This window comes from Oryctolagus cuniculus, chromosome 6 (assembly GCF_964237555.1).
Source record: "Oryctolagus cuniculus chromosome 6, mOryCun1.1, whole genome shotgun sequence".
Classification (NCBI taxonomy): Eukaryota; Metazoa; Chordata; class Mammalia; order Lagomorpha; family Leporidae; genus Oryctolagus; species Oryctolagus cuniculus.
The window spans coordinates 137,741,701-137,766,995 of NC_091437.1; the positions used below are offsets into that span (position 1 = coordinate 137,741,701).

At 33.7% G+C, this 25,295-nt stretch overlaps 1 protein-coding gene across 10 annotated transcripts in view; it reads right to left on the reverse strand.

Annotated features, from left to right (window-relative positions):
* The window catches only part of CSMD3 (CUB and Sushi multiple domains 3), a 1,302,111-nt gene that overhangs the window by 63,175 nt on the left and 1,213,641 nt on the right, over window positions 1-25,295 (reverse strand). For all 10 annotated transcript variants that reach the window (XM_051844773.2, XM_051844775.2, XM_051844772.2 and 7 more), the window contains 8 exons: window positions 22,946-23,026; window positions 21,563-21,676; window positions 18,580-18,768; window positions 18,049-18,195; window positions 15,327-15,515; window positions 10,653-10,838; window positions 8,613-8,807; window positions 6,746-6,919 (listed from right to left, as the gene is read on the reverse strand). In XM_051844773.2, coding sequence (XP_051700733.2) covers window positions 6,746-6,919; window positions 8,613-8,807; window positions 10,653-10,838; window positions 15,327-15,515; window positions 18,049-18,195; window positions 18,580-18,768; window positions 21,563-21,676; window positions 22,946-23,026 — 1,275 coding nt within the window. The remainder of the gene's footprint in view (window positions 1-6,745; window positions 6,920-8,612; window positions 8,808-10,652; window positions 10,839-15,326; window positions 15,516-18,048; window positions 18,196-18,579; window positions 18,769-21,562; window positions 21,677-22,945; window positions 23,027-25,295) is intronic.

The following is a 25,295-nucleotide window of genomic DNA, read 5'->3' on the forward strand; positions in this document are numbered from 1 at the left end:
AGAAAATATGAATAGTCCTTCATTAATTTAAGCCTTTGAGTTCTTAAAAACAAGCCCACATAAGACACTCAAGAACAGATGTTTTCACTGGTAAATTTAAACATTAAAGGAAGAAGAAAACATCCATCTTACACGATATCTTTTAGAAAACAGATGAAGGAAAAAAAATTACTTCCTAATGTGTATTATGAAGCAACCATAGCCCCAACAGCAAAACATGAAAAACACACATGTAAAAGACGAATGCCCTTCATGGACAGAGTTAAACTCCTTAACAAAACTTTATAAAATCATTGTAGCAACACATATAAATGACAATACAACAAGAGTATATGGTTTTTAATCCAGAAATGAAAAGTTTAATATGGAAAAATCAGTCACTACAATATACCATATTAACAGAAAAAAGATGAGCAAAATCAGTATGGTTATTTCTATAAATGCAGAAAAAAGCATATGATAAAATGTAGTGCTTATTTGTTAGAAAAGCTAACAATAAATACGGCAACTTTCACAATCTAATAAGATGTGTTAAGAAAATTTTCTTTTTTGAGCAGAAAGTAGTGAGCCAGCTGTGTGAATGTACAGAGGACATGTGAATGTACAGAGGACATCTCAAAGAAGAACTCCCTAGTAAGGATGAGAGTGGTACCAGATCAGTCTAAGAATTTTTATGTTTATTTTTGTGAAGTGGGATGCCACTGAGGTGTATTTTGAGATTGACCTTTTTTTTTTTTTTTTTGGACAGGCAGAGTGGATAGTGAGAGAGAGACAGAGAGAAAGGTCTTCCTTTGCCATTGGTTCACCCTCCAATGGCCGCCGCGGCTGGCGCGCTGCGGCCATCACACCATGCTGTTCCGAAGGCAGGAGCCAGGTACTAATCCTGGTCTCCCATGGGGTGCAGGGCCCAAGGACTTGGGCCATCCTCCACTGCACTCCCTGGCCATAGCAGAGAGCTGGCCTGGAAGAGGGGCAACCAGGACGGAATCCGGCGCCCCGACTGGGACTAGAACCTGGTGTGCCATCGCCGCAAGGCGGAGGATTAACCTAGTGAGCGGTGGCGCTGGCTAAGAAAATTTTCTAGCTGATATATGTACCAGTGAAATATTCAATGCTTTCCTCCTGTTATGAAACAAGACAAAAATGTGGACTCTATTTCTTTTTAACATGGTTCTACTGGTCCTATCCAGTGTAAAATATTAACAAAAAAAAAAGGGCATTTTTTTGCACAGCTGTTAAAATTCCTCTTGGAACCCACATATCCCATATTAGAATAACTAGCTGAAATGCTGATTCTGCTTCCAATTCTAGCTTCTTGCCAATGTGCACTGTGGGAAATAGCAGCATAGCAGTGTAACCTGCTACCTGCAGTGCCAGCATCCCATTTAGGTGCTGGTTCCAGTCCTGGCTGCTACATTTATGATTCAGCTCCTGCTGTTATGCTTGAGAAAGCAGTAGAGGATGGACCAAGTGCTTGGGCCCCCACTCCCACTCCTGACTCCTGGCTTCAGCATACCCTAGCCCAGGTCATTATGGCCATTTTGGGAGTGAAACAGCAGATGAAAGGTCTCTCTCTCTCTCTCTCTCTCTCTCTCTCTCTGTAAGTCTGCCTTTCAAGTAAATAAAACAAATCTTAAAAAAAAAAAAAACAAATTCAGAAGGCTTCATACATGATTTCAAGGAAAAAAGATAATAAAATATTTTCATTAAATAGTGGCAAATATAATCCTGGAAAATATTAAGTCTCAGTTACATGTCTGAGTACATTTTAAAAAAATTAATGAGCAACCACTGATATCAAAGTAAAATCTAAAGCTGCAAAGCCTCTAGAAGAAAACATTACAGAAAATCTGTGACTTAAAGCTGAGTAAATATTTTACAAACAAGATGTAAAAAGTATAAAAAAGCAATAACCAGAAAGAAAAGCAAAGAAAAAAGATAGCCTTTGCATAAATTGAAAATTCCTACTGGTTAAAAGACTCTATTATGAATAGGTAAGTCACATACTAGGAGAAAATACTCATCAGATACACAATGAAGGCTTTGTAACCAGAATATGTAAAGGAATTCTATAGTTTATAATTGCATATAAGGTCTTTCAAAGAAGGAGAGATCCAAGATGGCTGAATAGAAAATTTATGTACTGATTCTGACCACAGGAAGATAACTGAAGAAAAGGGGAGGTAAAGCACTTCCAGGGAACACTTGAAGAGAAATTTGCAATGCAAATTATTAAAAAGGAGAGAGTTGCATGGAGCAGTGGGGGCAGTACAATCACTGTCAGTGACTTCAGCAGCTAGGTGCTGGAGGTAACACCATCTTCTTGGAGCAGCACCAGGCAACCAGCAGGTAGCCATTTTTAATAAGAGGAGAAGAGGTTGCTATGGTCCAGATATGGACTGGCTGAATGGATTAAGAAAACAAGATGCATCTTTTTGCTGCCTAAAAGAAACACACTTCACAAACAAAGCTACACGCAGACTGAAAGTGAAAAGACAGAAAAAAATATCCTATGCTAACAGAAAGCAAAAATGAGAAGGAATAACCATCCTAACATCAGACAAAATAGCATTTAAGACAAAAACTGTTAAACGAGACAAAGAAGCACATTATATTAATTAAGTGATGAATCAACAGGAAGATGTGACTATCAAAAATGTATATGTGCCCAGTATCAGGGCATCTGGATATTTAAAAGCAATGTTAATGGATCTAAAGGGAGACATAGGCTCCAATACAATAATGGGGGGCTTCAACACTTCATTTTTTTAAATATTTATTTATTTATTTGATAGGGCAGAGTTACAGATAGGCAGAGGTAGAGAGAGAGAGAGAGAGGTCTTCCATCCACTGTTTTATTCCCTAGATGTTCGCAATAGCCAGAGCTATGCCAATCCCAAGCCAGGAGCTTCCTCCTGGCCTCCCACACAGGTGAAGGGGCCCAAGGACTTGGGACATCCTCTGCTGCTTTCCTAGGTCATCATAGAGAGCTGGATTGGAAGTTGAGTATCCATGACTCCAACTGGCGCCCATATGGGATGCTGGCACTGCAGGTGGCAGCTATACCTGCTATGCCACAGAGCCATCCCTGGTATTTTGTATTTAAATGTCACATTGTAACTCATAAATACCTACACATATTTTTGTTGTTATTACTTTAATTGGTTTTAAACAGGGTATATTTTTGGCTATAAAAGGTTAGCAATTAACAAAAATATTGGGATAAAACCCCAGGTAGTAACTTTAATAACCAAATATAACTCTAATCCAAAGATTGTTTTTTTAATTTTAATTTTTAATTATCTTTTAGCAAATTCAATGTGGTTTGTAGATATAATGTTAAGAACATAATTATATTACCATCCTTGTATTCTTCATTAAAAATGGGAAAAATCCAAAAAAAGATCTTTCACCATTCCACAATGGAAATTTACAAATAAATAATAAATTTATAAAACTTCTCAAAATCAATAGTCATCAAGATAATACAAACTAAAATTTTATGCTGGGAGAATGTGAGATTAGACTGTGGGGAGCAACCGAGACTAGACTAAATTACTGGAACTGCTAGGACTAATTCTATGCATCTGATCTCCCAGCATATGGCACTGAGAAGGAGTAAACAACTTCCACACAGCTGCCTCACCAGTTTGACTGATAAGCTGCAGGAACTGATTCTGCTCCTGATTGGAGGAGAGCAGCGTGCTTGGTGTGTGGGTAGCAGAGTTGGGATTGGTGGAAGAGGACTATAAAGGAGGAGAGAAACAATATGCACCGGGAAACATCTGAGGAACATCTGAGCAGCCCCTGAGAGAGTCGGCCTGCTCCTCTGCGGAGGCGGGGGGGGGGGGGGGCAGCAGCTAACCGGGGACAGCGTCATTCCTCCGCAAGTGAGGGAATGGCAGCTAACCCGGGAAGGGCCGGGCAAAGAGAACAGCACAGGGTCCGGTGTCGTTCCTCTGCGAATGGGGGAGCGACATCAGACCTTTCCCAGATATTCTATTCTTGTGTGCTCAAGAGATATGAATGCATATGTTCATAGCAATTTTATTCATATAGTCCCAAACTAAGCAGAGCTCATGTGTTCAGTAAAAGAATCCTGAAGTGTAGTCACACTATGGAAATCTATCCAACAATACAAAGAACAATCAAAGATACACACAATATGAATGAAAGAGAACAAAAGAAGTCAGGAGCGTGTAATCCAAGATTCCATTCCATGATTTCTAGAACAGAATTAACAGATGGTGAAAAAAATCAGTTATTGCCTTAGATTGGGGGTAGAGAGTTGTTGGTTGTCTATGAAGTGTTGTGAGGAAATTTTCTGAGGTACTTTATAGTGGGTTAGTTACACATGTGTACACACTTTTCAAAATATAACTTTATATTTCTTTGATACACAGGTGTATATATTTTTCAAAACACATCTAAGACACATTTATGACATGTATTTCACTGTATTTAGATTTTGCTACAGAAATAAGAGGAAACAAACCATAAACAAATATTAAGCTCTAGATAGTAAAATCTACATAGAAAAGTTTAGCAATGAAGTATACTGATTACTGTAATTTCAAAATGAATAAAAACAAATTAATGGCTTGATAAAAGCTTGGAAAGATGGACAGATGTGTAATAAGCAAATATGAGATAAATTAATTATAGACTCTAGGTTGTAGAATATGAATGTTACCTGTTAATTCTTCCAATTAAGTATAATAATAAAATGTTGGGGTTGGAAATACATCTACTACATGCAGACAAATAATAAATATATTCTAGTGGACATCCTAAGCCACAAGTGTCTAGAGCTACAAAGGTAAGTTGATAATAACCAAATCTTTAAGGTCAATTTTGAGCATAAAATTCTAAGATTTGCTTGTTTTACAGTTTTACTTTTCCCCTACCATCTTCCTTTTGGAATTATATTAGACGTCAACACTGTTCTTTCTATATTGGTTTCACAGTCTTAGAGGCAATATTTTCTTATAAGTATTCCTACAGTTCCATATCTTTTATGAAAACAAAACCAACATTTTAAATTAAAAATCAATGTTTTAAATAAGTAAAAAATCACTCACTACCTATAATATTAAATAAATAACTTATAATGTAAAGTAACAGTTCATCAGAGCATATGGCAATTAAAGATAGTATTTTTAATTCAGTTTACATTTAAATATATATTTTTAATTTCATAGATAAATAGCCATCTGTAATTAAAATTAGCAGAATAAAATCAGTGAAGAACTATTAAAATATTATATTGGATTATTTTTAAAATATTTATTCATTTACTGAAAGAAATACAGAGAGAGAGAGAGAGAGAGAGACAGAGGGAACCAACAGGTCTCCACATGCTGGCTGCAGTGACCAGGACTGGGCCAGCAGGAGCCAGGAGCTTCGTCCAGGTCTCCCATGTGGGGACAGGGGTTCAGGCACTTAGGCCAACTTCTGCTGCTTCCCCAGGCATATCAGTAGGGAGCTGTATTGGGAGTGGAGTAGCTGGGACATGAACCGGCACCTATATGTGTTTCAGGCACTATAGATGGTGGCTAAATCTGCAGTGCCACAGCGCCCCTGTATTTGATTATTTACGCACATATTAACACATAATGATTTGACTTATTTGCTATTTTCTTTTTATGTAATAGTCTTATAGCATTCAAATAACTGGTCTTATTAGGAAATGGCTATAACTAGGTTTCCAAATATATCTATTAACAAATGTAGTTGAGGCAGGAAAAAGAAGGAATTTTGACCGGAAGTTTTAGTTATGTCATTTTAGGTTTCAAATAATGGTTATTTTGCCATGAATATTTTTACATTGAAATATGTGATTTAAATTGGTATTTACTTTTCTTCCAATGTATCATTTTAATAGTGAATTTATTGACATAAAAATTATACAAATGCTTCAATACCCTAGTCACAATCACCAAGTTTTAAATTAGTAAACAAAAAGAGCATACCTTCTACCCAAGAGACAAAGAGATTCACCAATTTCCATTATTATCTAATTCAATATGTGCTGTCATATAAGGGAATTATTTTGGAGAAAAATAAGGCATAAATCATACCATTCTTTTAAAATAAAGAAATTATGAAATATTTGAATAAAGAGGTGCAGCATAAACCTTACTGTTTTTTTCATAATAAAAGAGGAATAAAAAGAATGAAGTAGTTCAATTTCTTCTGTTCACAATGAATTCAGAGAACCCTAAGGGAAATAATTGCATTTGCCTAAAATGAGGTTCAAAAATTAGGTTTCAGATGTTTTAACAGAAAATTGTTTTACATATGTTGAAATCTTGTGAAAGAAAAATGAAGAATTATATGTAGGTACATTTTTTTCTTCTTAAATTATTACCTTAAGCAAATAGGTGAAAGGAGAATTAACTATGGATTAGAATGCATTAACTGCTACAGCGATTAATCCAGTACAGTATGCAGATATACAATTTTCAGCAATTAGTTTTCACCTTTTTATTTTCAGCATGCCTGGAAGGAAATGTGTCTGTTCTTAATGACATAAGGTTCTCAACAGAAATACCAGTTGATTAAGAGTTATCTGTTTTAGATTTTCTATCATGAGCTATTTTTAAAATTAAAGCATTTAATTGTTTTTAGCATCCTTACAGGAATGACTTAAGTTACCATCTCATATTAGGGAAAAAGATCTGCCTCTTTTCCAGAGTGTGAAGGGATATGAGAAGGGGGAATAAAATAGATGAAAAATCCCTACCTAGGCATCTGGTTTCAGATCCACTCCAAAGACCTGAGGAAAGGCATTCCCGCACAGCTGAGCCCACAAGCATGAATCCTGAATCACAGGTAAAGATAGCTGTAGAGCCATATGATGTCTGAGTTCCAATCTTATTTCCGTTTGGAGGTGTAGGTAGCTCTCCACAAGAAATAACTTAAAAATAATAAATAAGTTAAAAAAAAAACCCTAAAGATATAGTCAAAATGCACTTACAACAAAACCATGCTTCTAACATTTTGGATTCCCTGTCATTTGATGTATTTACAAATAAATCTATAAAACTTGTCTGAATGAGTGTAAAAGTGTAGAGAAAAGAAATGACATAATTTAAAATTATTCTTCTTTGTGTTCTCATAAAATCTTCTATGGAGTTCTTTTCTTAGTAATTTTTTTCTTGGCCAATCTAGTATTATTGAAAGAAAAACCATAAGATTAAACAGAAGATAATTAGTACAAAAGTGACGATGGGCAAGTTCTTTGACTTAACTATACCAATTTTTCCTCATATCTAAACAAAAATAAAGAGCTTTCCATGAAAAATATTTGATTTTTACCAGATTCATTAGATATAATTGTTTTTCACAAATTTGAAGGCTTAAAAAATGGAGAAAGATTAACTGACTTGCTAAATTGTTTAGAAGCTAGGTCTTATGACTCCTCCACACTTAAAGGGTTTAAATGAGATATCATTGTAGAATAAAAACCCTAAAAGATAATGTTTATTGAGTGTTTTTACTTTACTACTATTAGTGCTTTTGCATATGTAATTCTCAAAATAAATCTCTGAGGTAAGTGTAGCATTATTTGAATGGTATATACAAAAAGGTAGGCATGGAGAATTTAAATAACTTTCATAAGTTTCCAGAGCCTATAATTTCTTAAATCAAGATTTAAATCGAACTTTCTAATCTAGAGTCCACCACTTAAGCATCAGCATAGGGTACTTCATTTTGGTTCTAGCTGTGACTTTCATTGCTAAGCTTTAAACAGCTATTAAATAGACATACAGAAATTTTATAAACTTTAAATAGTTTAGAAAATCTAAACTAATCTAAACTAAATCTAAACACATTTCTTTTTTTTTTTTAACTTTTATTTAATGAATATAAATTTCCAAAGTACGGCTTATGGATTACAATGGCTTCCCCCCCATAACATCCCTCCCACCTGCAACCCCCCCATCTCCCTCTCCCTCTCCCCTTCCATTCACATCAAGATTCATTTTCGATTCTCTTTATATACAGAAGATCAGTTTAGCATAAATTAAGTAAAAAATAATAGATGATTTTTTAAATGATGATGAAATCAGATCAGACCTATTGTCATGTTTAATCCCAGTGAGAGTCAAATTGGGAATTGCTAATTTCTTCTTCTTCTTTTTTTTTTTTTTACAGAAGACCAGTTTAGTATACATTAAGTAAAGATTTCAACAGTTTGCACCCCCATAGAAACACAAAGTGAAATATACTGTTTGAGTACTCGTTATAGCATTAAGCCTCAATGTACAGCACGTTAAGGACAGAGATCCTACATGAGGAGTAAGTGCACAGTGACTCCTGTTGTTGACTTTACAAATTGATACTCCTGTTTATGGCATCAGTAATCTCCCTATGCACCAGTCATGAGTTTCCAAGGCTATGGAAGCCCCTTGAGTTCTCCGACTCTTATCTTGTTTATAAACTTTAAACTTTAAATAGTTTAGAAAATCTAAACTAATCTAAACTAAATCTAAACATATTTCTAATACTACCTCATTATTGCTCTAAAGTGTTTGGAAAAGGAGTAACTCAAGCAATTAAATAGCCAAGATAGCTCATGAAATAAGGTTAGCAGAGTTCATACTTACTTTGGCAATATGGTCTTTCATTTCTCCAACTCCAGGTACCATTAGGAAGACATTCGATAGAAGCAGGACCTAATCCATGATAACCAGGGTCACAGCTGAAAACTACCTTGGTTTTGTATTCATAATGAGAGCCATTCACAATTCTCCATCTTCCATGTTCCAAGGTAAAGGAATTGATGCTTGGACAAGTAACAACTACACAAAATCAAGAATATAATGTTCATAAGTCAGTCATGTCTTTTCTGTCTTTAACCCTATCTCATCTCAACACCATCCTTTGCATCTCCACTGCCTTAATGACTCCACTATTGAGCCATACTCCATCTTTTAGAATCTATTAGTTGCTTCTTGTTAATATTTTCTATTGCCCAAACTTAATGGTAGTTCTGGGAGTTTCTTGCACATATTCTGAGTATCAATATATATTATTTCAATTACATAGAATTGCAATTACTGCCATACTTCTACACACTTATTTCTTTAGATGCTTTGAAAGAATGATATCATAATGATATTTGTATGAGAACGACCTTTTTATGCAAGAGCTGTGATATAAAATTTGACTAATTCAAAATTTGCTCAAATAAGTAGAAGCATTATTAGACACTTGTAGTAAGATTGCATATAATTTATCGAGCCTCATTTTAAATAAAATCACAGCTACATTAAAATATCAGTACCAAATAGGAAGAAATAATTGAAGCACAAAAATCTCCCTATTTAAAGAAGCATTTCCATTTCTTTTGTTGTTGCTTTAACATAATTAATGTATTTTATCATTATATAATATTAACTGCTTAAAGTAATGATAGTAATGGGGAATACTATAAATGTAAATAACCTGAAGAATACTGACAAAAGTAAAAAATATGGATAATTGAAGCAATAGCATTTATCCTTATCAAAGTCAGAGCTGATAGTCAATAACAGAAACAAACTAAGAATCTATCATATAATTAAGGATAAAAAAAGTGGTACATATAAAAATTATACTATTTGGCCAGAATAAATGATCTTGTCATTTGTAACAACATAGATAGAACTGGACATCATTATGTTCACTGAAATAAGCCAGGAACAGAAAGACAAACACTGAATGATATTACTCATATGTGGAATCTAAAAAAAGTTGAGATTAGAATGGTGGTTAGCAGAAACTGGAGAAAAATGGGGGAGGGAAGAATGAATAAAGGTTGATTAAAGTGCACTGTTAAGGTTAGATAAGGAAAACATTCGTGGGTTTCGTTGCATAGAAGGGTGATGATAGATGATAATACTGTTTTTTTTTTTTTTCCTAATACTAGGAGAAAGGGTTTGGAATATTTTCACCACAAAGAAAGGATAAAAGTTTGAAAAAATAGATAGGTTTACTCCTATGTGAATATTATAAAATATATGTATGTATCAAAACATCATAGTCACATATGAATATGTATAAATGTAATATATTAATTAAATTTTTACAACTCAAAGATGAATGCATTATAAATATAATTTTATTAACGAAAACTAAAAAACACTTCAACTTAACTATATTAAAAACAGATGACATGTATAAAGTTAATTGAAAATATCAGTTAAAAAAATAAGAGTGGGAATAGGAGAGGGATGAGTAAAAGGGATGGGAGACTGGGTGGGAGGGCAGGTACAGTGGGAAGAATCACTGTGTCCCTAAAGTTGCAATTATGAAGTGTATGAAGTTTGTATTCCTTAAATAAAAGGTTTCTAGGAAACAAAAAACTATAAAAACATACTACATATTTTTAAAAAATAAACAGAACTTTGTTATTTAAAATGAAAAGCATTATTGATATATATATATATATATATATATATATATATCCTGGATTTTCTTAAAATGAATGTAAAGTCCTTATACTGTCTTTTCTACAGCTTCATACTGTAAGAGAGTTTAATTAACTTCTTTTATTTCCCTCTTAGACATGATACTTCATAAACGGATTAGTTTTAAAAATTCAACAATATATAAAATTTCAAATCATATAAAAATAAGTGATGAAATTTCCTCAGTACACATACCAACACAGCGAGGGGTCTTGTTATGATTACTCCATGTTCCATCTGATTGGCATACAGCAGTAGTAAGTTCCTTGGATGACAATCTATACCCATCATTACAAAAATAGGTAACTCTAGTCCCCACCAAGTAGTCTGTGGTAAGTATCCCTCCATTTGTTGGAGCTTTAGGAATTCCACAAGAAATTGCTAGAATAAAGACATATACACAATGTCATAGAAACAGAAAATGCTTCGTTTATTATTTGAGTCTGCTAAACTGTGAAACACGAAAAGTATTTAGTGTTTTATCAAACTCGCTGGAACAATTTCAGAAGTCCTTACAAACAAAGCATTTATGAACCATAACTTCTGAATAATTTGTTTTAAACTCTTTTTGAATAATGTTTAAATTGGTGAATTCACATATGGTTAATACTTTATTTTGTAGTTTCATACTTGGTTTCTTGTCATCATATACATATCTATCAGCATTCATATAGATTATATGAGGTTGTAAGTTAGGTAATATGTACCCTGTACTAATGCATGATTGTACCACTACATAGCAATTTGGGTTAACTCAATTTCACAGGTAATAATTAAAGAATAAAAAGGAAGCTGCAATCAATATTCATCAATTTTTGGCCAACAATTAAACAATTTTGTTTTATCTAGAAGCCAGCTATTTTTTATTTCATGTAAAATGTATGTGCATGGATAGTGTCTATAGAGTATTGTGTTCACTGGACATATTTAATAAATATAAGGACAAGACTTATAATCTTATAACCTAGTTAGGATCTTCCTGAATTTCATTGATGTGTCTTTTTTTTAAACTTTTACTTAATTATTTGAGAGGTGGAGTTAAAGACAGTGAGACAGAGAGACAGAGAGAAAGATCTTCCTTCCCTTGGTTTACTCCCCAAATGGCGGAAACAGCTGGAGCCACGCCCATTTGAATCCAGGAGCCTGGAGCTTCTTCCAGGTCTCCCATGCAGGTGCAGGGGCCCAAGCACTTGGGCCATCTTCTACTGCTTTCCCAGGCCATAGCAGAGAGCTGGATTGGAAGAGGGACAGCTGGGACTAGAACCAGTGCCTATATGGGATGCTGGTGCCGCAGGCAGGGGATTAAACTACTGCACCACAGCGCTGGCCCCCTTTGATGTGTCTTGAAGTCCAGTTCCCCCCCCTCCCGAAGCGAAGCGAGGAGCCAGGTGCTTCTCCTGGTCTCCCATGCGGGTACAGGGCCCAAGCACTTGGGTCATCCTTCACTGCACTCCCGGGCCACAGCAGAGAGCTGGACTGGAAGAGGGGCAACCGGGACAGAATCCAGTGCCCTGACAGGGACCAGAACCCGGAGTGCCAGCGCCGCAGGCAGAGGATTAGCCTATTGAGCCGTGGTGCCGGCTTTTTTTTTTTTTTTTTTTTGACGTCCAGGTTCTTACAAAGAAAACATGTCAGATTTAGTTTCTTCATCTCTGCCCTACAAACACAATTTTCCTTTCAAGAAAGAAATATATATATATATATAATATTTCAAAGAACTATCTGGCAGTAAACGCCAATAAAATGACATTATTGTATTTTATATATCATTCTCAGTGAGTTTATGCACATTTCTGCAGAAAGATTAATGTATTTGTGTACGTATGTTGTACAAGAACCAACTGGAGTCAGTATTACATGAACTTTATAAAAATCGTATGGTTTTGGAATTCTGAAATACATCTGGTCTAAGAAGTTACATAAAGGATTCTAGACTTAACATTTTAGTCATAGCAAAGGAAGTAACAGAAGGATGTAAATTTAAATTAAATACTATATTTTGTTCTATTCACCCATCTCCATTTCATTCTAAAGTTATTTTCTACTTCTCGTCTAAAACCTACTATTTAGGTGTTTAATTTTAATTAATTCATATGAATTGAATATAAAGTGAATAACCTTAATAAAATTCATACGAAATTGTCAAAACCGAGTGACAGACCCTACTGCTGAATAGTTTGATCATTTATAATTTGGCAACCTACAAATTATGAATGAAAAGTAGTATAAATTACATAAGTACTATCATATAATTATGTTATTATCCCTGCTTTCTTATGACAAACCATCTAAAATAATGTTGCAAAAACAAATGGTTCCCTGATTTTCTTAAAGCAACATTTATATTTTCACTTAGGACCTGGGAATTTGAACAAAGCCATCTTTCCACTACAATACCACCAAAGATAATGTATGTACTAACTCTTAAAAAAATTAGTTATATACTATTTGGGTAGGATAGACTCATCCTGAATCAAAGTAAAAAATAAATATAATTAAATAGTGTAAGTTCCACATATATGTTCAGTATAAAATGGTCACATTTTAGAATTTTAAAAAGCATTCTAAAATGACAGGACAACTACTGTGTCTATGGTTGTTTACAATTCAACTCCTCAGCTAAAAGACAAAAACAAAAGAAAACAAATCCAGTTCTGCAGAATCATCTTCACTGAGTGGGTGTCAAAGAGGCTTCTCTACAGAAAACACATTTAAACACAGCTGAAAAGTAAGGCAGGGAATACAGAGTGACTGCTCCTATCTAACACTACACAATACTCAGTTGTACAGTGGATGGAGCTGGTTCAATTCTTGAAGGAGGAAAATCAATATATGGTTACTTGAGGTATAGAAAAAGAATTACAACACTGAACCAAATCCAAATAGAGAGAGTTGACTAAATTTTCTACCTATAATGTGCTCACAATGTATAACTACAGTTCCAAGTGAATACATGTGAGGACATAAGGAAACAGAAGGCAAGAAGAAGAAAAATGACTGAAGAATGTAACAAATTTGGTACAAAATTCATATTATGTGAATAGTTCTTCCTAATGACATAGAATAATCTCCATTTAATAAGATGTCTCCAAATAGGTCATATCCAACAAATATTTTGTAACTTTTTAAAAATTTTTATGTATTTGAAAGACAAAGACAGGAAAAGACAAATGAGAATGAGAGCAAGAGCTAGAGAGAGAGAGAGAGAGAGAATGGTTCCCATCTGCTGGCTCACTCCCCAGATGGTTGCAATGCGAATTAGGGTGCCAAGAACTCAATTAAAATCTCCCAAATGGTTGTCAGGAATCCAAATACTTGACAACACTGCTGCTTTCCACGATCAGAAGCCAGAGCCAAAGTGGGCACTGAATCCAGGGACTCTGGAATGGGAGGTGGGCATCTCAATTATCAGGCCAAACGCTAAGTTTCAAATTTTAATTGATATCTTTTACCATTTTTTGTTAATTTCAGTTTCTTCTAAAAAGTAGATGATAGGTAAGACATTATTTATCAACTCAGAGTGTTCTGCATTTTTTAATGTGAGGGTTCAAAGTTGCTATGGGCCTCTACATGCTGGGTAGAATAAAAATAATATAAAACTATGCTTCATATTGATAAAGTAATGGAATAAACAAAATATTTGAAAAATTTTCAAGATCATTGAGATTAGTTTTGTAATTGTTGTCCAATTTGCCTTTATGACTATAGCCTACATAGCTGCTTGAACTATGTTTAAAAACAAGTCCTCAAGTTGGGAATTGATAATTTCTTTTTTTTTTTTTTTCTTTTTTTTTTTTTTTACAGAGGATCAGTTTAGTATGCATTAAGTAAGGATTTCAACAGTTTGCACCCCCATAGAAACACAAAGTGAAATATATTGTTTGAGTACTCGTTATAGCATTAAATCTCAATGTACAGCACAAAAAAAAAAAAAAAGAAATTATCAATTCCCAACTTGACTCTCACTGGGATTAAACATGACAATAGGTCTGCTCTGATTTCATCATCATTTAAAAAAATCATCTATTATTTTTCACTTTATGTTTCTGTGTGGGAGCAAACTGTTGAAATCCATACTTAATGTATACTAAGCTGATCTTCTGTATATTAAGATAATCGAAAATGAATCATGATGTGAATGGAAGGGGAGAGGGAGTGGGAAAGGGGAGGGTTGTGGGTGGGAGGGACGGTATGGGGGGGAAGCCATTGTAATCCATAAGTTGTACTTTGGAAAATTATATGCATTAAATAAAAGTTTAAAAAAAAAAAAACAAAACAAAAAAAAAAAACAAGTCCTCAAAACAAGCTCTAAAATGTGCCTTTACTGGCTAATAGGCTTCTTGTTCTGTTTGTTATAGCATAATGATTTAGTGCTCATACAGTGCCTTTCCTTTTCTATCAAAATACAAAGGAGAATGAAAAGCATCACTGTTGGGTTTAGTGAATGAAAAAAAAATGACAAGTGGTTGGTTACATTTTTCTTTTTGTTTTTCTGGGTGTGTAGCTTTGTATACTGAGAGTGTACTCTTCCAAGTACTTGCCCTTCTTAGTCTCTGTTTTCTCAGGGCAGAAGCTACACTAACTCAATCACCATGTCTGTTTTGATATTGTCCTGAAAATAAAGTAACAGGAAGAGTGGATGACAACGGGAAAGAGTTAGGCACAAAGGTCACCTAACAATGATGAATTATAAAATGATGTTTCTTTCTCTTCAACATTATCTGCCTTTTATGCCTAATTTTTCTAAGAGGACTCCATAAAACGATTCTGAACATGTACGTGTTTGGAACTTCAGTGATTAAAAAGCAAAAGTCAATGGGATAAAACTTTAATTAATTTTTTTACACATTTTTCAGAAATATACTTTACCTTGACAGGCAGGGACGGGCGCATCCCATGCATGGTACCCATAGGAAGACTTCCTGCACACAGCACTGCTTTTCCCAACAAGTCGGAATCCTCGATCGCAGGCCCAACGGACCACACTATTCAGCTGCCCACCTGTCTGACTGATGATGTATCCATGGGGCGGGGATTCTGGTGTACTACAGTAGAAAGCTTTTAAAAAAGGAAAAGTCATTGTTTAACTAGTGAATCAGAAATTATTTATTACCCAAAGTTATAAACTCTACAGTGAGTCTTAATACTTAAAATCAGATCAACTTTAATTTATGTGAACATCGCATTGCTTTTTAATCCCTTTAAAAATAAGCTACATACATAACTTTTAGACAAAAAAAAAACTATCTGGTCTTTTACTTTATTGTCACTGTAGAAAGATGTCTTGTGAATTGAAATATATTTTCCTAATACCCTGGAGGTTCAAAAGCCCTACAAATATTTTACAGAATTTTTGAAACAGCATTCCCCTTGATTTGAAGGCCCTAAATGTCACAGTCTTAATAGCAATATTTTAGAGTCTATTGTTTACATGTCACTTTGAAGTTATCTCCAGACACCTATATCATGTTAGGTCACGCTTTTCATTTTGGTTGATATCTAAAATAAGCCCTCATACTCCATAATCCTCTTTCTCCATCTAGGAAAGAGTTTCCATTCTGTCAAGAGTGCTTACATATGGTGATAAAAATTGTCAATAAAACTTTTTTTTTTCATGTCTTGAAACCTGAAATGTCAAGAGATAATGTCAAATCGCTTTTTCATATATATGTAGTTTATGACTATTCAACCTGGCAGGTTCCGTTTACCCTTTGATACTTCAATGTATTCAGATGAGAAAAAGAAAATTCGAGGGATAAACAGTGAGAAATATATTGGACTTAGGATATATAGGTCAAAGCTTACTTTTTCTAAAGAAAAAATATGTATTTAATATGTCAATGAGTTTGAGGGAGCCAAAATGTTTTATCATTATATTTATATGATATGACTGATGTAATGATAAAGATTGATGTAAATTAGTAAATCTAATGCATCCAATTCTTTAATTTCAAAAATTTTCTTTTTTATGATAATCAAAATATATTATGTGGTAATTTTAAAAGTTTTTTGTTGGTAAATCTTTATTAAAAAGACATTTCCAATATTGAAATAGAAGAAGCATAGTTTAAGTATGAAAATATTGTTATTAATGTGGCATATATTTCATCTTTTTAAACATTTCCCCATTGACTGCACAATAACTCTTTTAATAAAAACCCTCTGTAGGATAAAACATGAATATGTATTTGTAGCAAGCTTTCATTCATGTTACTACTAATATACAAATAATGAATTATTAATAAATTAAAATGAAGTTATCTCATAGTTTTTATATTATGCTAGATAAAATTGCACATTTATACATTCTATTTATATTTGCAAATTTACAGAAATGAGTGAAATTTGAGAGTACACTTTTAAAACAGAATTGAAGACTATTTTATCTATGCCCAAGATCATGTCAGAGTTGTTTCTAAAACATTTAAAAATTTCAATTTGAATGGATTAGCGGTGACCCATAGGCTTGAGAAGCATGGTTTGAATACCATGAAAAAGAGAGTTATTTGTTTTGAAGCATTCTGCTATTAAACTTGTACCTATGCTTCTGACATTATATAAAATGGCAATAAAGCAAAGGAACATAACCTTCATATAGTGAAAAAGTTCTTATGCATATACACAGCAAGAAAACCACTGGCTCATTATGGGTAGACCTTATACACAGTAAAGTATAAAGTATATAGATAGCACTGCGTCATCTTAATATTAAAAAGAATTTTCAGCTCACATCTTTCTAAATACTATTCAATGGAATGCAGTAATGGTAAACCAATGACTTCTAAACTGATGGCTTTAAATTGATGTTCATTATCTCTCTTTAAATATTTAACATATATTAGCAAGTATCATAAAAGATGTATTTTAAGTAAAATAAATATTATACCATGGTATGGTTATCTTTTTTTTAAACTTTTCAGTCAAAATACTGGAAATAGGTCAAGTAATACAGTTGGGCAATGTTATTAACATTTTCTGAGAATTCAAGAGAAAAAAATCTATGAAAACATGCATTAAAATTTCAGTTTAATTTTTAAAAAAATATTTATTTATGTTAAAGTCAGAGTTACAGAGAGAGGGAGAGACAGATGGATAAAGAGAGAGAAATATTCCATCTGCTGGTTCACTCCCCAGAAGGCTGCAATGGCCAATCCTGGGTCAGGCCAAAGTCAGAAGCCAGGAGCTTCATCCGGGTCTCTGGAGCCCAGTGACTGGGGCCATCCTCTGTTGCTTTCCCAGTCATATCAGCAGGGAACTCAATGGGAAGTGGAGCAACCAGGATGCCAGCATTTAAGGCAGTGCCTTTACCCATTAAGCCACAACGTTGTTCTCTCACTTTAATTTATACTAACTTTATCTAAAGTGTATAAATATCTAAAATGATTCCTATCTTTAGTAAAACATGAAGTTTGTGATTTTATTACATTACAATATAAAAATCGAGGCATTGATATTTACTAAATTGTTCAAAAACATCAATGGGAGAGCTGTGATTTTGATGTATGTCTATTTGAATAGCATCCATGCCTTTACTTAGAACCATGTTGAAGACACTGGTGAGATCTGTACAGAGACTGTAGGGATTGCATACCTATATATCTTATCCGGAATCCTTTTTTGTTATTGCCGTGATCTGCTGACCATTGAAGAAACACTTCATGACCATTGCTTGTTATATTAAAGGCAGACGAATAATCTCCACTGAGGGAAACAAGCACTGGACTTTGAATATTTGGTCCTTCAAGAAGAAAACAGTATGATTTAGACAGAGAGGAATAACTATATTTTCATTTATCCTTACTGTTTTATATTATTAAAGTAGTACCAAACATAGTTAACTTTCCCAACAACCAATCTACCTCATCAGCAGTAACTGAAAACATAACACAAAATGTCTCTTTAAACATTTTAATTACTTAGCTATAGTATCCATAATTTGTAAAATAATAGGCAACCTAACTAACGTTTTTATATACATTACTGGTAAATTTAAGGTTGATACCTCAAAAAAAATCTATAAAATAAAATCTCATAAGTAGTTGTTTATACCAAACATCTACACATGTAATTAGAGCATTGAGAATGAATTTATGAGTATCCAGTAAATATAACCCATGGTTACCATCATACACCTGAAGAACATCAAATTCCTTTTCTGTCTGGAAGAATTCTACAAACATGCTGATATTATAACCCTTTTCAACTGAAATACTCCATGCACACATTTGAAGATTTGGGTAACTATCAGGATATCCAGGGCTTAATATGACTCCTGTAGAATCCAGTCGTAATTCATTGGCAGGGCAGAGCACTGTCAAAGAAAGATAACATTAAATACTGCTAGAGCTTAGGACCTAAGTGAAAACTGCATTTTAAAATCTGGGTACTCTGTTTTCACATTTGATAACTATAAAGAATATGATAGCTTGAATTATGTGTTAGAAAAGACAACTTGAGCTAATCTTGGCATTCAGAAAATAGAGAAATGATCTACCAATGTGCAGTTATTGATTTCCTTCTTTATTATATGGAAGATGCACTACTGTTCTGGACAATAAATAAATAGAATAGAAGGCACTTTCCCTTCTACTTCCTCACATCCTTTCCCATCTATTCCTTGTGTAGCATTCTCCCGCCTTAGCCTCTGTTATTCATATCTTTGCCCTGTCCTTTCTTTCCTATGTTGTTACTCACTTTTTTTGTTTCCTAAAGCTTTCAACTCACTCAGATATGTGGGGCCTTAAAGGAAATTGTGTCCCCTCAGAGTATTCACTTCAAAGCCATTTTTGATCACAGGGATGTGCTTAAGTCATGAGGATATAAAAGAATTCTGGGTCACCAGAAAAGTTCCCGTTCAGTTTTTTGTGCTATCTGCTGGCCATAAAAGTGGTCCAAAGACAAGCTTCTCTTCCTGGATAACAATAGCTCGGTTAGATAATTTGTTATATATTGGCAAAAAAAAAAAAAAAAACCAACATGGCCTAACAGCTCTAAAGTACAATTAACCTTAATTGTTGGCACTGATAGCATTATGTATGAGAGCAAAGAATACAAATATCTTCTTAAACTTGGATTTGCAGTAAGAGTTTGACTAATTTTATCAAGGTCATTTTACTCAGATGATGCCATTTTAGATTTTTTCTTAAAAGATGTGAAGTTACATGGTGTGGAAGAAGTATTGAAATTCCTTAGTGTGTCCCACGTTATGCAGAAGTAGAGTTTGTGATGAACAGGATTTGGTTCAAGGAAGAATTTTATTTTTCAGACAAGCAAAAGTGGCTATGGCTCCATGTCTTATGTGTATCATTGCTAAAGAGGTTTTAAACTTAGGTTGAATCATTTTTTTGAATATTCTTATTGGGATATTTATGCAATTGGAAAAATGTGTAAACTAGATAACTTTTGATAATTTTTTGAATTAGAAATATATCTCTTGTCATTTTCTAATTCAGCTACTATACAAAACCACTTATTCTGGTATTAGATAGCATTATATCTCCAAACAATTACAGTATCACATTAAAAAGAACAATTTTAAATATTTGTCAGTTTTTATTTTCTATTGCAGACAGAATAAGACGTGCAGTGCAATTACTAATCTATAGGAAACTTGGATTTGGAAACAAGACATTGGGAGTCTGGAAAATGAAGAATTATGAATACAGCACTGTAATCTGTAGAGTTTTATTCATTTTCATTAAAAATATATTTTAATAGTGATCCAGAAAAAAACAGAGTCTTGCTTTGCAAGATTACAATATGTTTTTTAAATTGGGGACTAAAATGAAGACTTGCTATATATATATATATGGTTATTCATTTTTCCTGAGTTAGTCCAAGTATTATCCCAGGTATAATTTCCTAAGAGGTGGAAACCATCTTCTTCAGTTACTTATCTAGATGTCTGAATATTATTTTTATATCATCCCCTTGGATAGAGAATAGACTCACATGAAAAAAATAGTTAAATGATGACAACAGCATATCGAGAAGTGATAGACTTCAACATGTCCAACCCACTTCAAGATGTTCTAATAGCAATAAGACCATGAGAAATTCTCACACTGGAGTTGGTTTATACCTTCAAACCCGTCTTTGCTACTGAAAAAGCCTCCTGTGAAAACCCTTTCATCTTCTTGTATGGATTCCAATTGCACAGCATGTTTAGAATTAGAAGAAATTTTTGTTTTAAGCGTCTGACAATAGTTAAGATACTATACAGTAAGCATATTTATATATCCTCAGGGAAAAAAAAAAACATGAAGGAAGTACTCCAAGAAAATCTGAGACAGCATAATCAAACACCATTATGATTAGTTTGGGGTATTAGGAACTTTTCTGACACTAAAGACTACACAAATAACAACAGATGAGTCCTGAATATCACATCAGTTCATCATGAGAAGTCTGTGCTCCACTGTATTTTCCTTATGTCTACATTAATACATCTGCCACTTGGACTAATTTTTTTATAGCATTGTCCCACCAAAATAAGTTTTCAGAGGTCAGTGGAAAGTTATGGCTAAGGAAAAATGTCTCGATGAAACATTCCCCAACTCACAAATAATTAAATAATATGATTCTACAGTTTCAGTCTATTTCCTAAACTGTATTGCTACCACCTGCCCAGCTACCAAATCCCCATCTTATAATGCCATCACAGCAAGAGCCACTTAAAACTTCAAAATTTTTGTTTGTCTTTTCTTTAGATTCATGTATTAACACATACTTAATGAAGTTGAATGAATTTAGTGGTTAGGTTAGTATAAAAACTGTTTGCAAATAAATGTAATGAACATTGGCATGTTTATCTAAAGTGATATTTTTCTCCAACTCCATTCCCACCTCTCAAAGAAAAGTAACTTTAAAAAGTTGAACTGACTTCAAGCTAAATTAGAAATATTAAATCTTTTTAAGAAGCAAAACTGTTTAAAATCAAAACTATGGAATAATATAATGAAAAATATCACAGATGAGTTATATATCTTATAATATTCTTTCTCATTAAATATTTCATATTGAAATGAAATAGTCTCTTCTCAATTTGCTAATACTGGGATATAAAAACAAATATTTAAGATATAAATGATCATAAGAAGATGTACCTTGACAAACTGGAGGTGCTCCATCCATCTGGAGTCGCTCTCCTAACCTGCATGTCAGAATTGCATTACCAACCAATGTAAACCCTGGAAGACACTGATATCTAATAATATCACCTATAAAAAAAACAGGGCAGGAAGGATTTCAGATAAGCAACAATGTTATGGTAAAATGAGTAGATATTTATTTTATTTTTAAAATTTTTATTAATAGAAAGGTAACAAATTTCATGTATTTCATAGATACAATTCTGATAACCAACCCTGCCTACTTTTCTCCCTTCCTCAAACCCCGCCTTATTTCCTATCTTTTTTTTCTTTAATTTTTGAGATAATTTCTTTTGGTATTTCATATATATATATATATATATTTCTGAGAGCATAATGATACTTCCCACCATACCCTCCCTACCTCCCTCACTCCTACCCTCTTTACTTCTTTTTTTTTTCTTTACAATGACATACTTTAAATATTCTTTATGATCACAAGCTTAACCGCCCACTAAATAAATAATTCAACAAGTAGTAATAGATATTTAATTGTAAGTGCAGAGTATTTTTCTCTTTACCATTTTCAACCAGTATAAAAATTTTATTGATTATTGGCAGAGATGATACACATACATTGAACAAACAGTACTTAATAGACATTGACCAATGAGAACTGAGGCAAAAATAAACTATGTGTCCAACTGTTCTGGTATATGGTAGTTGGACATAAGAAATAGTTAAATGAAATAATTTGGTTTGTGTAGCAACATATCAAGTAGTCAGGCAACTCTTTAATATTGTTCTTATATTTATATTGGATTTTCATTAGCCAATGACAGTTTCTTTACATGCCTCAACCTAAGAAATTAAAATCATTATGGTAAAATTTTCTGTTTTAACAATGTGTCTTAATTTCTTACATGAATTTTTAAACTGTGAGACATGATCTGGCAGGAACTTCCAACTCAGTTTTAAAGGGACCTTATTTTCTATCAAGCATTTTCCAGGACATGGAAATGAAATATGCCTTTTAACACAGCCTAAATATCCATTCTACCAAGTCAGATGTTTGCCTGAATTCAAAGAACAGAAATTAGAACTATGGGTCAGAAACCAGTAACATAAGTTGGGAAGAGCCACCAGGACACAGTTATATGACTCGAATTCCAACAGTTTCCTAGTTGTGCACTGTGTGATAAGAGAATTCATTCTTCCTACTTAATATTTCCTTTCCTCTTTTAAATGTTCTTCCATCGTAATAATTCTAAACAATTCCTATCAACCCAGGGAAAGAGGTCTAAGCACAGGCTGCCACTCTTCTTGGTTTTTGTTTCTTTTAAAGCAATAGGCTCTGCTAACAGTATATTTTATTGAAATTAATTCAACAGACTTTACCTATTTCAAATTCATCATCTTCTGTCAGAATTTCAGCATTGGGCACTGGTGGTGGAGGCTGGCATACTCTTAGTTGATAGGCTACAAAAATAGATAATATGTTTATTTCCTTTCTGCATAGCTATATATATACTCACATATGCAAAAAAGAAAAATATGCAAGATTTTATAAGACTAAAATAAACATATAACTTATTAAGACTAAATTATATCATATTAAAATATACTAAAATATTGAGGGAAAATAGCCCATTCTTTAGATGGCAAAATATTTTCCCATGGTAAGAATTCTTATCTTTTTACTACTATATCTCACAATCATTCTAATCCCTCTGATTAGCTAGTTCATAACATCTTGTTTTTTTTCCTCCTTGGTATGATTACAGTTTGGGATTTTGCATTTATGTTTGCTTACTTGTTCAATGCCTATCTTTCACAAGTTTCATTACAGATTTGACTGCAGCTAGCAAAATGAATGACATATGAATTGACTGCAAATACACACTCAAGGTAATAAGCACTTACTCAATTAATCCTCACCCAAAATCTTTATTATTTAATTGATGAATTATCCTGATAATTATCCTCATTTTGTATCATAGAAAACTGTTTAAGAGTTAAGATATTGTCCAAACTGCATACCTACAATGTGGCAAAGCTGGTATTGAATTTAGATAGTCCCACTCCAGAATCTTACCTCACTGTGTTACATCACTACATTTTGTAGGTAACTTTGTTGAACTTCATGTTTCTAACTATCTTATCACTTAAACAGGTTATTCTATCAGGAGATTCATAGTTGGTATAATTTAAAGGCCACTCTAAAAAAGTATCAATGTATCCAAGAATGATGGCCAGTTAGTACCATATCATATCTGAAATCAATAACAATTATTTGCTTGAATAAACCCTTGTTTTTTCTAGGATGCCTTTAAAATGTAATATACTTGTAAAAATTTTATTTATCTATTTTTGAGAGAGAGAGAGACATAGAGAAAACATCTGGTAGTGCACCACCAAAATGCCTGCACTGCCTGAAGATGTACCAGGCCTCAGCTGGAACTGGGAACTCAATCAAAGTTTCCCACATGGGTGACAGGAATCAAATTGTTTGAGCCATCACTGCTGCCTCCAAGAGACACTATGGAGATTTCCTAAAAAGCTAAAAGTATAACTTCCATATGATTTAGCAGCACCACTACTGGGTATTTATTGAAAACACTGAAATTGTATTTAAGAGTTATCTGCCACCACACATATTGTAGCACCGTTCACAATATCCAAGATGTAGGATCAATAAGGTACACATTATTAGAAGAATGAATAAAAATAAGATATATATGAACATTATGCAACCATAAAAGTAATAATATATTTGCAACAAAATGAATGGAACTAGAAGACATTATGTTATGTGAAATAAGCCAAACACAGAAAGCCAAATACCACGTTGATCTTCATACACGGAAATTAAAAAAAAAAAAAAACCTCAATTTTAACACAGAATGCTGGCTATAGCATATAGGAGGGGCTAGGAAGGAGACAATTTTGAAATTGGGTACCAAACCAGAGTTAAATTTAAGGAATAAATCCTAATGTTAAACAGTATAGCAAGAAGATAATAGTTCATATATCCTAGCATATATAATATGAACAAAGAGAAGCAAGAAGCTCCAAGCCTTCAATATTAATTAGGAGAGGTAGCCCATAGACATATACAAGTACTGTTAGCAAAGTTTTTACAAAAACAGCAAATATGACCTTCTTAATTCTAAGGGTAATCATGAGTAAAAGATCATTTCATATGGAGGAAAAAAAATGAAAATAAATTCAGCAAAGGAATAAATCATTGATTTTTATCATCACCTAACAAAGAGCAATTTAAAGGTTAATTGGCTAATAAACTTCCAGTTTACTAAGGACACAGAGAATTTTTCAAAATAAAAATGAATAGTGCTGGCGCCACGGCTCAATAGCCTAATTTTCCACCTAGCGGCACCAGCACACTGGGTTCTAGTCCCCGTTGGGGTGCCAGATTCTGTCCTGGTTGCCCCTCTTCCAGGCCAGCTCTCTGCTATGGCCCGGGAGTGCAGTGGAGGATGGCCCAAGTGCTTGGGCCCTGCACCCCATGGGAGACCAGGAGAACCACCTGGCTCCTGGCTTCAGATCAGCGCGGTGCGCCGGCCACAGCGCGCCAGCTGTGGTGGCCATTGGAGGGTGAACCAATGGCAAAAGGAAGACCTTTCTCTCTGTCTCTCTCTCTCTCACTATCCACTCTGCCTGTCAAAAAAAAAAAAAAAAAAAAAAAAAGAATAGTGGTGAATCAAGGATAATTTATTTCGATTGCCTT